Raw genomic sequence first — 15,168 nt, 5'->3', positions numbered from 1 at the left:
TCCAAAAAAAAAGAAAAAACTCTCTAGCAATACACACCAAACTGAGCATGTGCAGCTTGCCTCCAAGGCTCTGTTCTCTGTTCCTATAGCCTTCTCCAGCTTTGTGAGCGTCAACTATTTTCAGTTTCAGTTTTCTAGACAACTGCTTAGAAGATCCCATGGTGCTGATTGTTGGGACAAGGTCAGATGAGTCTGGGCATTTAAAACCTTTGAGATTGACATCACCTGGTCTTCCCAGACAATGATTGAGAACAATTTATGACACTGGCAGGTTTCAGCCTTGCAAAGGGGGCAGTGCATGCTATGAATTCTGCAGGGTGTCCAAACTTTTGCAGACACCATTTTTTTTGTTTTCTGTAATTTTGAAAGTGTCAATAATGGAAATAAAATCTAACTTTTGTTGACATATTATAAAAATGTCTAATCTGTAATTTGATGCATTTTGGAGATTTTTCCATCTTTCCTTGGCTTCTTTATGCACATTAATACAAATTTTTACCTGGGGTGCCCAAACTTTCAATCCCCACTGTACTCCCAATAGGAACACGTGTAAAGTATAATTGCGCTTTAAATATTTTTTATCTGTGGATTGATCTATGATAAATTGCGATATCCCTGCAGTTTTGGGAGTGTAGGTGGTGTTTCTGTCTTCATGGCAGCAGTGATAGTATATCTTATTGGGGACGTAACACGTACGGTAGGAGGATCCATGCCTCTGACATCACCCCCCGCTATCTTACCATTTCTGTTTGTAATATCGAGCGCTGTATGGTGCATTTACAATAAGTAATTTGTAAGTGTGATTTTATTCCTTTTTAGGTAAAATATTTGGCAGAGAGCACTATTTGTCTTCTTTTTGACTTTACATATTTGCTGCAATACCTCCCAAGGATTTATCACTTCAGACCAGTGCCAGTCTCATCTGGATTTTGACCCCCCCCCCCCCCAAAGGGGAATTTGTGCAATGATTGTCCTGTTAACTAAGGGCCATGTTTTTAGGGTGAGCGGCCACAAATCTGATGGTCGGAGTGTACACAATTTTGCACCTTTCAGATTCACCACTTGCTCCATATCTGCACTAGATGGGTTTCTTTGGCTATGGACCTTTTATTAGGAAATTATTGATTATTTATTGGGCTGCACTTTAATATTGGACAACGAAGAGGGGGGAGGCTGGATAAGGAGCTGGCTTTGACCCCTAGTTTTTCAACAGGGGAAAAAAAGAAGATGTGAAGTCAGTCTTGGCATACAAGGCTTGAGGTTTCTGGTGGTAAGTATACACTTTGTTCAGCCTTATCAAACCACCATGTCTATTGGACCATCCAATAAGAGACAGCCTTAGTAACCTATAGTAGAACCTTATTACCAAAGTCAATATTTGCATACAAAAGCTGTGAAGAGAGCCATACAAGGTGGGTGACTATTTTTGCAAATACCTTTTAGGTGTAACAAAAGGCCCTTATCCCATTTACAGGGCCTTGAAAAAAGTATTCATAACCCTTGAAATTTTCCACATTTTGTCATGTTACAACCAAAAACGTAAATGTATTTTTTTGGGATTTTATGTGATAGACCAACATAAAGTGACACATAATTGTGAAGTGAAAGGAAAATGATAAATGGTTTAACATTTTTTACAAATAAATATCTGAAAAGTGTGGCGTGCATTTGCATTCAGCCCCCTTTACTCTGATACCCCTAACTAAAATCTAGTGGGACCAATTGCCCTCTGAAGTCACCAAATTAGTAAATAGACTCCACCTGTGTGTAATTTAATCTCAGTGTAAATACAGTGGTTCTGTGCAGCCCTCAGAGGTTTGTTAGAGAATCGTAGTGAAAAAACAGCATTATGAAGGCCAAGGAACACACCAGGAAGGGCAGGGATAACATTGTGGAGACGTTTATAGCAGGGTTAGTTTATAAAAAAAAAGTATCTCAAGCTTTGAGCATCTCACAAAGTACTGTTCAATCCATCATCTGAAAATGGTAAGAGTGTGGCAGAACTGCAAACCTACCAAGACATGGCCGTCCACCTAAACTGACAGGCCGAGCAAGGAGAGCATTCATCAGAGAAGCAGCCAAGAGGGCCATGGTAACTTTGGAGGAGCTGCAGAGATCCACAGCTCAGGTGGGAGAATCTGTTCACAGGACAACTATTAATCGTGAACTCCACAAATCTGCCCTTTATGGAAGAGTGGCAAGAAGAAAGCAATTGTTGAAAGAAAGCCACGAGGAGTCCCATTTGCGAGAAGCCATGTGGGGGACACAGCAAACATGTGGAAGAAGGTGCTCTGCTCAGATGAGACCAAAAGTGAACTTTTTGGCCTGAAAGAAAAACACTATGTGTGGCGGAAAACTAACACGACACATCACCCTGAACACACCAACATGGTGGTGGCAGCATCATATTGTGGGGATGCTTTTCTTCAGTAGGGACAGGGAAGCTGGTCAGAGTTGATGGGAAAATGGATGAAGCCAAATACAGGGCAATCTTTGCAGATTCTAACAGGTTTTCTTCTAAAGACTTGAGACTGTGGCGGACGTTTATCCTCCAGCAGGACAACGACCCTAAACATACAGACAGAACTACAATGGAATGATTTAGATCAAAGCATATTCATGTGTTAGAATGGCCCAAAGTCCAGATCTAAATCCAATTGAGAATCTGTGGCAAGACTTGAAAATTGCTGTTCACAGACGCTCTCCATCCAATCTGACAGAGCTTGAGCTATTTTGCAAAGAAGAATGGGAAAAAATGTCCCTCTCTAGATGTGCAAACCTGGTAGAGACTTCCCCAAAAAGTCTTGCAGCTGTAATTGCAGCGAAAGGGGGTTCTACAAAGTATTGACTCAGGGGGGTGAATACAAATGCACGCTACACTTTTCACATATTTGTAACAAAATTTGAAAAACCATTTAACGTTTTCCTTCCACTTCACAGTTATGTGCCACTTTGTGTTGGTCTATCACATAAAATCCCAATAAAATACGCGTTACGTTTTTAGTTAACATGACAAAATTTCAAGGGGTATGAATATTTTTTCAAGGCACTGTACTAGAATTATCACATTGCTGATGTTGACTTTCTATCAGATAAAAATCCCTGGGACAGAGAGATCTACAATAGTGTAAGGAGTTTGAAAATGTTGTACAGATTAAACTTGCGATACATGGCACATCGCCTTGTTTAGAACCCATAGCACTATGATTTAGGAGCAGGAGTTTTCTAATTTTCTAAACAAAAAGGGCCATTTCTTGTCCTCTCCGATTTTAGGGGGGCCGGACTATGGCTATCGGGATTGAAAATTTTCCTGGCATCAGTGGGAGTAAGCATCGGCAGGATGCCCCCCAAAAAGGCAAAAAAAAAGGTTCAACTGTAAGCGGGGACGGTAGTAGCAGAATGGTGGAAAGTGGTTGGGGAGGGTGACGGTCCACTTTAAATTGAAATACACCCTTTCCCTGTAACAAAGAATGTAAATATTTACCTTTGCTGCCACCCAACATCATTCTAATAAAGAAAAATGCAAATATATCATAATGGCAAGGGGTCATTGGTCAGAGCAGCCCCATGACCGCGCTGACCAATGAGAAGTGCATCCAAGGCTACGTCTGGTAAGATGGAGGGCATCGGCTATGAGGAAAGACTACAAGCACTGAACTTATCCTCTCTGGAGAAGAGACAATTGAGGGGGGATATGATATCAATGTACAAATACTGTACTGGCGACCCTAGCATAGGGAAAAACCTATTCAGAGTAAGGGAATACAATAAGACACGTGGCTACTCACTAAAACTAGAGGAAAGGCGGTTTAACCTTAAAGTACGCAAAGGGTTCTTCACTGTCAGGGCAGGAAGGATGTGGAATTCTCTTCCACAAGCAGTGGTATCAGCAGGGAGCATTGATAGTTTCAACAAACTATTAGATGGGCACCTTAAAGACCACAACATACAGGGGTATACAATGTACGGTTAACAGCAAACACACACACACATCATAGGTTGAACTGGATGGACTGATGTCTTTTTTCAACCTAACTATGTAACTATGTCCCAGAAGAAAAAGAGGCACTTCTCTTTGGTCAGCATGGTCACACTGATCAATGAGAGCTTGCCATTGTGATCATTTTTTGAGAAAAAGTGAACTTATCCTTTAAGACTCAATGAGACAGTATAGCCATATAGGATATGGTGAGAAGGGACTAAAGTAGTCAAAGATCCCGCAATCTACTCTCAGGAGGAATAATTATTTTATTTTTGGTATGTGATGGAATAAGATATGTGAATACCGTTTCCAAGCAGGTTATAATGTGCTGTTCAATGATTCGAGCAGGGTTTCTCCACCAGGGTTCCTTGAGCAATGAGCAGTGTTAGGGGTAACGAGTTACAAAGTAACGGATTACAGTAACTACATTACTTTTTTTGGTAACGAAGTAACATAACTAGTTACAATACTAATATTGGTAACTACACTACTTTACTAGGCTATAGGAACGCGCTTTCCTGCGTTACCCAAGCCGTGCGATACAATCGTTATTTCGAAGAATAGAGAGGGATGAAGTTTATGACTTTTTGTTGCACTTTATGTTTTATTCTGTTTTTTCAGGTTTTGTTCTCATGTTTCCCAAAGCCTGTGTTTATACAATAAACTCTATGCAGAAAGAGTGTCATGTATCTTCTTCTACACGGTCAATTAAGAAAGAGGAAAGTAAAGTAATAAGTAGTGAAGTTACTTTTCAAATGCAGTAACTAGTAAAGTAATCTCATTACAATTTACAGAAGTAACTAGTAACTAGTTACATTTTTTGAGTAACTACCCCAACACTGGCAATGAGCAATTTCCGCCTCTCATTTAGCCAGGCCAGGCCATTTTTTGCTTTCTAGCACTGCGCTACTTTAAATGACAATTGCGAAACTGCCGCTTCAGTGTTTTTAGGATCTTTTTGTCAGATGTTACTAAGGTATACTGAAGTATAATTACATAGGTTTTAAAGGCTTTTATTGACAATTACATGAAGTTTCTGCAAAAAGTCAATATTTGCAGTGTTGACTCTTCTTTTTCAAGAGCTCTGCAATTTGCCTTGTCATGCTGCCACTCAACTTCTGGGCCACATCCTGACGGCAGCCTGTTCTTGCATAATCAATGTTTAGAGTTTGTCAGAATTTGTGGTGTTTTTCGTTCACCCGCCTCTTGAGGATTGACCACAAGTTCTTCATGGGATTAAGGTCTGGGGAGTTTCCTGTCCATGGACCCAAAATGTCGATGTTTTGTTCCCCAAGCCACTTAGTTATCACTTTTGCCTTATGGCAATCTGCTCCATCATGCTGGAAAAGGCATTGCTCCTCACCAAACTGTTTTTGGATGGTTGGGAGAAGTTACTCTTGGAGGATGTTTTTGTACCAGTCTTTATTCATGGCGGTGTTCTTAGGGAAAATTGTGGGTGAGCCCACTCCCTTGGCTGAGAAGCAACCCCACACATAAATGGTCTCAGAATGCTTTACTGTTGCCATGACACAGGACTGATGGTAGCGCTCACCTTTCCTTCTCCGGACAAGGTTTTTTCCGGATGTGCCAAACAATCAGACAGGGAATTCATCAGAGAAAATTACTCTTGCTGCCCTTCTTGACACCAGGCAACCCTCCAATGGTCTTCTCCTCACTGTGCATGCAGATGCACTCATACTTGCCTGCTGCCATTCCTGAGCAAGCTCTGCACTGGTGGTAACCGATCCCGCAGCTGAATCATGTGTAGTATACGGTCCTGGCGCTTGCTGGACTTTCTTGTGCACCCTGAACCCTTCTTCACAAATGCAGTGGAAGTGTTTTTTTTATGGGATTAAGTTAATTTTCATGTCAAAGAGGGAGTTTGCAATTCATCTGATCATTCTTCATAACCTTCTGGAGTATATGCAAATTGCCATCATAAACAGAGGCAGCAAACTTTAAGAAAATTAATATTTATAATCATTCTCAACCCTTTTGGCCACGGCTGTACACTGTCACTGTACTAATGACAATGGCTGGGAAGAGGTTAAACAGCTGGTGCAATCAAATAGTTAAATGTGCACCTAACAGCGCTTGGTGCATTGACTGTGTGCTGTTTTAACTTAGGCCCCTTTCACACAGGCTGTCCGATCGGGACCGCCTGTCAGTTTTTAAGATGGACCTGATCAGACCCTCCAGTCTCTTTTATGGAGCGACGGATGTCAGTGGACGCATGTCTGCCGCCACCCGCCACCATCCAATCCTGTCTGCCAAAAGCAGACTGATGATGGTACTATTCCCCATCCGTCTGGTGGATCAGATGGCATTGAATGGAAATATACAGGTGGTTCGTTTTCATATCCGATTGCCCCATAAGAGCCGGTTCACACTATTACGACTTGCCAGGTGACTTGGTCAGCCTGGCAAGTCGCGCATCGTTGGGTCCATTGAGTAGTACAGGACCAGTTCTAATAGGAGCGACACAATTCGCTCCGACTTAGAAAAAGGGTCCTGTACTACTTCGGGGCGACTTGCATAGACATTCATTAGATGAAATCCGTGCAAGTCGCGCCGAAGTCGCGCTGCACGCGACTTCACAGGTCGCCCCTGAAGTCGGAGCAAACTAATGTGAACGGGAACTAAAGGAGAGCGGGACTGTGTCTGCACTGCATATTGGAGCGAACACAGACCAGTCATCTGCCTGCTCAATGGGGATCAGCAGAGAGATCCACTACTGAGCAAGCGGATTCCGCTTAGCCGGAGGCGCCCAAGGAATATGCTGGTTTTTATTCTCTGCTTTGCAGGGAAACAAAATCCATCACATTCCCATTGACAGGACAGAGCTCTGCATTGTTTACATTCAAAGACCCCTGTCCTGTCATCCTCTTCACCAATCAGCGGGTGCCAGTGGTCAATTATTGGCCAGCACCCGCTGATCGCCTTGTGCGGCGACTAATCACAGCGCAGCTTGCGTGCCCCCTACCGGGAAGTGCTTGATCACGCAGTAGATACAGGATCCAGCGCAGGAGAGCCGCTCTGCCGTCATACTCCTACGTAAGGCGATCGGCAAACAGATAAGTTCCCACTGACACCATTGATCTTTTTAGCTATCAAGGAGGAGATAATTCTTCTCAATGACCACAAGTGTAAGGAGCATTCATCCCACTGACCATCACACTAATGTATCATACGTTGTAGAATGTTGTAATGTATTATGAGTTGTAGAACATAGAAATTTTTAGCAGGAATTCCCTGAGGCCAGAAAGATATTTCAAAGGTTCCTCTGTGTTGAAAAGGTGGATAAAGGCTGGATAAGATTGAGGGCTCTTTCTCTTCTCACCATATTCTGTACAATTATCCTCTCAGCACTATTAAAAAAGCAAAAACATCCACAGAATAAAATCAGAAGGCCATTTTAATAAGACTAAAATTATAAAATTACTTTGTGTAGGAAATTATATACATCATTTTTGACAAAAGTGGAGATTTCCTTTAAAACCATTCTTTCAGTTTAGCCTGAAAATAGAATTCCAGCAATGCGCCACCTTACCATGGATCTCGTCTATTGGCTCATTCCCTCACAGCAGCTTAACTAATGCAAGCGCATTTTTTTTGGAAAGACTGCACCACGGTCTTTAAATCCACCATGTTTATTATATCAAAATTCAAATATTGAATATGTGTGTATAAATAATATATTCAGACTGATTCGGTTTTATCCAGTTCATTAGCTTTACGATTGGAGTTAATCTGTCATCTAAGGAGCACCAACAAGAAATGATGTCCTTCCAGTGATGGCGCTGAGGGTTCCTTATGAAGGTTTCATTTTATCGTTGTTCAAAACCTTCACCGTCTTCTGTCCGTAATGATAATAGCTGTATCCTGAGGCAGCCGTTGTGAAAGCAGTGATACACCTGTGAAATAAAACATCAACACATTCAAGAAAATTACCTGTTTGCTAAATTTTATAACAAACTTTGAAAAACGTTTTTTTTTTTCAGAATTTTCAGTCTTTTTTCATTTGTTTAGCAAAAAAAAAAAAAACCCAATGGTGATTAAATACCACCAAGCGAAATCTCTATTTGTGTGAAAAAAATGATAAAAATGTCATATGGGTACAGTGTTGCATGACTGCATAATTGTCATTCAAAGTGTGACAGCGCTGAAAACTGAAAATTGGCCTGGGCAGGAAGGGGGTGAAAGTGTCCAGCAGGGAAGTGGTTTAAGTGCTTTGCTGCTTGTCTAGAATACGTAAATACTTATGTGTGCATAGTTTGGGTACAGGTTTGCTTTCAATAAAACACATTTTTTCTCCTTCACTGATCTGCACTGATGAGGCTGCACTGATAGATGGCACTGAGACGGCACTGGTGAGACAGCACTGATAGGCTCTGGTAGGCAGCACTGGTGGGCACTGATGAGACAGCACTTATAGGCAGCACTGATAGGCTCTGGTTGGCAGCACTGGGGGGCACTGATGTGGCTGCACTTATAGGCAGCACTGGTGGGCTCTGGTTGGCAGCACTGGGGGGCACTGATGAGGCTGCACTTACAGGCAGCACTGGGGGGCACTGATGAGGCTGCACTTATAGGCAGCACTGGTGGGCACTGATGAGGCAGCACTGGTGGGAACTGGTTGGCACTGATGAGGCTGCACTTATAGGTGGCACAAATGGGCACTGAGACGGCACTGGTGGGTAATGAGGAGAGCACTGGTGGGCACTGATGAGACGGCACTTATAGGCAGCACTGGTGGGCACTGATGAGGCACCACTTCTAAGCAACACTGGTGGGCACGGATGAGGCTGCAGTTATAGGCAGCACTGGTGGGCTCTGGTTGGCAGCACTGGTGGGCACTGATGAAGCGGCACTGGTTGGCAGCACTGGTGGGCACTGATGAGGTTGCACTTCTAGGCAGCACTGGTACCTAGGACATTGATGATCAGTTCCCTGATTATCACTGTCGATGTCCCTTTAACACAAGCCAGTTATCGGCTCTCCTTATGCTGTCAGCATTTGGAAAGAAAAGCCGACAATTGGCTTGTGTTTACTTCCGTGATCAGCTGTCATTGGACATAGCTGATCTCATGGTAGAGGGCCACTGTGACTGGTCCTTTACCCTGATCTGTGATCAGCTGAGTCTGAAGGACTGAGTAAACAGAGCAAGCTGCCCGCACACCGCAGGGGGCAGGTGGACATTGCAATCACAGGAGGACGTCCATGGTCCATGTACGCCCTCCCGGCAAATTAAACCCTTACTGTAGCTGTCTTTTGGCTATAGTGCAGGCAGGAAGTGAAGTAAAGTAAAGTCCTCATTCACCTCTTGTATCTATAGGCATTGTGGATAAATTCATCTACAAAGTTCATACTGAAATCTTTGTTTTTGCTTATCACTTTTAAAAAACAAACAAAAGATAACCTTTCCTCATGTCTCTGCTTTACAGATCCTCCAATTAGAGGATCAGGTAGGTAAAACTGCTTTTTTGCTCCCCCCTAAACCTAAAGGCGCATTTAACATTTTTTGTGTGGGGACAGCCTCATTGATAGTGAGCATTTTTCCTTTCCTTGGAGTTCAGCTTTAAAAGTCCTCCCTCAATGACGTGGCATAGAGAAAGCCACTACATTTTTCTGTAGGCCTCATTTACATTTGCTTCAAAATGTGCCATTGGACACGCTTTTAAAGCACTCTGAATGCCAACCAAAGCTCCTGTCACTAAATAAAATCGTTACCTTACAGTCCTGTTCACACGTTGTGTTTGCTTTGCTTTATACATTTTACCCCATGTCCCTTTCTTGGTGCTTCAAAGCATCCATAGAAGTCTATGACAACGCTCGCTAACCGCACCTGCAGCTTTTGAGGGGCTTTTATTCAGCGTCAGCTTCGCAGGTATGAGATATCCCAGGATGCACTGGGAAACCAACAAGCGACTGCTGAAAAGTCGTCAGCAGCCACTTCTGGTTCATGTGTATATATTCTAGGAGCGTCTGGTGCAGAAATCACATCTGGTGTGCAGCGTGGAGCAGCAGGAAGGTGAGCGGAGTTTGGACTGGAGAGGCGTAGCTAGCAGATGGCACATGTAGTGTGCAACATGGGATCGCTATAGCAGAAGATGAACGGGGACTAAGGAGAGGGAGAACTGAGCAGCAGAGGATCACCAGAGCTGGGGGACTACAGAAGGAGAAACTAGATGGCACATGTGGTGTGCCGCGTGGGAGCAATTTAATGGGAAGTGAGTGGGGGATCAGCAAAGCTGAACTAGGGGTCTGCTGAAAAAGGGTACTAATAACCTGGGAATCTGCTGTACAGGGGTACTAATAAGCTGGGGAACTGCTAAATGAGGATATTAATAAGCTGGAGGTCTGCTGAATGAGGGTACAAATGAGCTGGGGTTCTACTGGACCATTTTAAACATGTAAAGTGTATGTACATATGCAAGCACACTAATGGCAAACTGCTCCATGTAACATCTCTTCACAGTCTAGAGCAGGGGTCTCCAAACTGCAGCCCAAGGGCCAGATGTGGTCCTTTGCTTGCCTTTACTCATCCCTTGGGACACTATTCCTCCCACTGACACCAGCAATGGGGCACTATTCCTCCCACTGACACCAGCAATGGGGCACTATTCCTCCCACTGACACCAGCAATGGGGCACTATTCCTCCCACTGACACCAGCAATGGGGCACTATTCCTCCCACTGACACCAGCAATGGGACACTATTCCTCCCACTGACACCAGCAATAGGACGCTATCCCTCCCACTGACTCCAGCAATAGGACGCTATCCCTCCCACTGACTCCAGCAATAGGACGCTATCCCTCCCACTGACTCCAGCAATAGGACGCTATCCCTCCCACTGACTCCAGCAATAGGACGCTATCCCTCCCACTGACACCAGCAATGGGACGCTATCCCTCCCACTGACTCCAGCAATAGGATGCTATCCCTCCCACTGACACCAGCAATAGGACGCTATCCCTCCCACTGACTCCAGCAATAGGACGCTATTCCTCCCACTGACTCCAGCAATAGGACGCTATCCCTCCCACTGACTCCAGCAATAGGACGCTATTCCTCCCACTGACTCCAGCAATAGGACGCTATCCCTCCCACTGACTCCAGCAATAGGACGCTATCCCTCCCACTGACTCCAGCAATAGGACGCTATCCCTCCCACTGACTCCAGCAATAGGACGCTATTCCTCCCACTGACTCCAGCAATAGGACGCTATTCCTCCCACTGACTCCAGCAATAGGATGCTATCCCTCCTAATACCAATAATGGGGCACTATCCCTTCTACTGACCACCAACTCTGAGGCCATTTTTATTTTCACCGATGCTTGGCCTGGGACATTTTCTACCCCTGCTGGCCATAATCTGGCCACCCTAAAGATTGAAGGACAGTAGACTGGCCCTTTGTTTGAGAAGTTCGGAGACCCCTGGTCTAGAGACACAGTAATGTCAGCCAATGCAAAAAAAAATGCTTGGAGTTGGCAAATTGATGAAAGTGGATAGATATTGGGTTACAATATTGATCTGCGCATATTAATAGACAAGGCCAGCAGAAAACATTGTGAATAAGGTTGGGTTAGATCACTTACCATAGTACCTGAAGATAGACACTATCCACATAATTAAACACAGGAGCCGCTAATGAAGCTGCTACCAGTATTAACTGAACTGCAGTGTTCATCTGAAAGGCAACAAAAATACTGGAATTAGTACACATGCTACACAGCTTCCCATACATGTTACACAGTACTCCCCCCCCCCCCCTCACATGTTACACAGTACTCCCCCTGCACCCTCACATGTTACACAGTACTCCCCCTGCACCCTCACATGTTACACAGTACTCCCCCCGTCCTCACATGTTACACAGTACTCCCCCCGTCCTCACATGTTACACAGTACTCCCCCCGTCCTCACATGTTACACAGTACTCCCCCCGTCCTCACATGTTACACAGTACTCCCCCCGTCCTCACATGTTACACAGTGCTTCCCTGCCCCCACATGTTACAAAGTACTTCCTGGCCCTCACAGGTTACACAGTACCCTTAAAGCTGAAGTTTAAGTATGGAATTTTTTACAGCTTGTTAAAATGTAGGTGCCATACCTGAGGCAGGGCTGTCTTTAGCGTTGGGCAAAAGGGGCAGCCGCCCCGAGCCCAGTAACTGTTGTAGGGCCCAAAGCAGCTGCCCGCAGTTGATCAGTGGATTTGGCTATCACTCAGGAGATGAGGGTGGAATTGAATGTTGGGGGTGCTGGTGATTGGTTGGGTGTTATGTCTGCAGCCTGTTCAGTAATTGGCCAGCTCGGTAAGGTAAATTTTGTCCAGGCAGAGTGCCTGTTAATCGTGGCACAGATACACCGACCCCTCTACCTTACCATGTCTGGGAAGTCGCAGAACATCGGCCAGCTGAAGAACTTCTTCACCAGAGGGTTTGGCAGGGATTGCCTGGTGTTCGTCTGATATCCTCTGGACATTTTCAAGGTGAGATCGCTGGGGGAGGGCTGCAATGTAGGGGGTCTGTTGAGGGGGTCCTTTGTAATAATGGAGGTAGTATGGGGGAGGGGGTCCTATTTAACAATGGGAGTAGTTTGGGGGGTCCTGTGTAATGATGGGTGTAGTAAGGGGGAGGGGCTCTGTGTAATGAGGGTAGTTTGGGGTTCTATGTAATAAGGGGGTAGTATATAGGGCAGCCTTTTTCAACCAGGGTGCCTTGAGGTTTCTTCAGGGGTGCCTTGGCAAAATGCCTATAAATGTATCAAAAATTGTATACAAGCCAGCAGGTAGATCAAGCTTGCCTTTTAGTTACACAAAGCCTTTCTAGACACTGGCATCCTAACATCCAATGACATCAGTTAATAAGGAGGATGTCTGTTGCCTCTACGGCATCCTGGTTTGTCCTTCCTCTGCCCCTCTCCAGCACTGGGGTGACATTAGCTGACTAATGGGAGAAGAGAAACATTGGAATACTAGTCAGTACCAGTGTGCAAAAGTGTATTTGCTTTGGAAGAATAAGTCACTTCTAGCGTTGGGTGTCCTACGTGTGGACGTTGCTGCATTGTGTAAAGCTATTTGAATAGTTTTGTTTTTTACATTTTAGAACGGGGTGCCTCGAGACTGTCTATAATTTTAAAGGGTCCCGTGAGATGGCCTATATTGTTAAAGGGTGCCTTGACTGAAAAAAGGTTGAGAAACACTGTTATAGGGGATGGGGTCCTATGCAATAAGGGGGTAGTATAGGGGAATAATGGGGGTTGCATGGTTTGTTTTTTTGGGATGCTGGATTGGAGAGTGAAATTTCTTTCGGGGGGGGGGGGGACCAACAAAATGTTTGCCCAGGTTCCAATCAATATTAAAGCCCGCCCTGCCTTTAGGATCCCTGTGGAAGCTGGAAATCCCTGTAATAGGCACCGCTAACCCCAGTGACCCTCCCACTTGCTTTTGGTTCCCGTGCCAATGCTGCATTGTGAACACAGGACATCACTTGCCCGGCGCCATTCAGAGAACACTTTGCATTTTGTTAATCCATGCTATACGTTCTCTAATTGGACGAGGTGGAGATTATGATGTCGTGGCTCCATATCATCCAGTCACAGAACACTTTTCTTTCACTTAAAAAATTCAAAGTGTTTCCTAAATGGCATGCAGTAGGGCAGCGGATTGGCTAGACATTAATTTCCAGCAAGCTTGATTCTGCGTTCCCCGCATGCGCAGTGCAATCTCTGTCATCCTCATCAGCTGCTGCTATAAGGGAGTTGGAACATGGAAGTGAGTTCGTGCTTGGAAGTTGGGCAGAACACTTTAGTGAGACCTTGTTGTGGCAGGCTTTGAGAATGTTGATCATGACCTACTGGTGAGGCATTGAAGTGAGGAAGGCTGCTAAATCCGAAACGCGTTAGAATCTTTTGTATCATGCTTTTATACATGTAGCCATTAAAAGAACTTTCTTCGCAAGAGCACTCCAAGTCGCCGCCTTCAATCTTATTAATATCCACTACCTTGGAGCACCGGACTCCAGCTCCTGGATATAAAACATAGCGGTCAAGCTTGGGTAAAACTTCTATATTTGTCTAGATGGCCAAAATAAGCCTAAGGGTGACTATCGTTCTAGTTGTTGTTGAAGGCTCTCTCTCCTCTCCCGTGTGGTTTTAGACTCATTTTTACATGTTATCCTACTTGCTCCTCAAAGCCTGCTCAAATAACACATTTATATTTCAAGAAATCATGTCCCGCAGCAACCTGCTTGACCTAACCCAATGTAAATCACCATATTCTAATTAGTAGGGCAATTTCTGGAGTTTTCCTTTAAATCTCATTACTATTTTAGAAACATAGCAATACTTTTAGGACTCGTTCATGTGTAGGGTGCTCTCTAAAGAGCAATTTCCAAACAAATCGCTCTGCAAGGACTCGACAGGCGGTGAGAAGGCGTTGTATCACCTCCCCACAGACTGCTTTAAGCCCTTGGACCCCGCACAAGCGTGCACAACTTGTGGTTTTGGGGCACTTGCAAAGTAGCCTTATTAATTTGAATGGGTTGCAATCGGTTAATCCATAATGTTAACTATTAGATGGATCCCCAAACATATTGAGCAGAGGAGGAGAGGAAGATATCCTTACCTTACTGATAAACGTTGGCTCTAACTGAGCAGTTGCATAGCAAGGGTTAAAATATTTTCCAACTGTTCTCTGTTAAAACAGAAGAAAGAAATGGTTGGTGCATTTATTAGGAGGCTCACCAGCAATCAGATTGGGTCTTGGAAATACTTTGGAGCTGTTCAGGTTTTCCCCTTCTTGATTCCAGTACAATACTGGGCTATAGACAGGTTACTTTGACCATTAAAGCCCCATGGAAGCTCCTGTATTCCTGTAATTCTGCCAGGCGTCATACAAAATAGTAAATATGCTCATCGTTTTGTCTCTTTTTACTTACCATGTGCTAAAGCCAAGGTTAAAAATATCCCTTGCTGGCAGAATATTAAAGAGCCGGCTGCTGCTCTTAGAGAACTGTGTTGAGGGTCGCAATGGACGGCTTAATGAAGATTTCTCATTTTTATTTTACAGTTCCACCCCCCCGTGAAAGTACATACAGTAATTTGTCCCATGTTTCCAAGGGATTTTTAACCCTAGCTATGAGTTTCAATCTAGATGAATAAAGTGCAAAAAAGGTTG

The 15,168-nt window shown here is 44.3% G+C and overlaps 1 protein-coding gene across 1 annotated transcript in view; it reads right to left on the bottom strand.

The window, feature by feature from the left end:
* Positions 1–7,616: 7,616 nt before the first annotated feature.
* Positions 7,617–15,168, bottom strand: part of CRLS1 (cardiolipin synthase 1) — a 32,938-nt gene continuing 25,386 nt past the window's right edge. Inside the window, exons 5-7 of the mRNA XM_082251245.1 lie at positions 14,617–14,685; positions 11,586–11,677; positions 7,617–7,896 (exon numbers count right to left, since the gene is read on the bottom strand). Coding sequence (XP_082107371.1) covers positions 7,794–7,896; positions 11,586–11,677; positions 14,617–14,685 — 264 coding nt within the window. The 3' untranslated portion in view covers positions 7,617–7,793. The remainder of the gene's footprint in view (positions 7,897–11,585; positions 11,678–14,616; positions 14,686–15,168) is intronic.

Source organism: Pelophylax lessonae (genome assembly GCF_965119305.1).
Source record: "Pelophylax lessonae genome assembly, chromosome: 3".
NCBI classification, from domain to species: Eukaryota; Metazoa; Chordata; class Amphibia; order Anura; family Ranidae; genus Pelophylax; species Pelophylax lessonae.
This window is presented reverse-complemented; position numbering and strand designations above follow the sequence as displayed.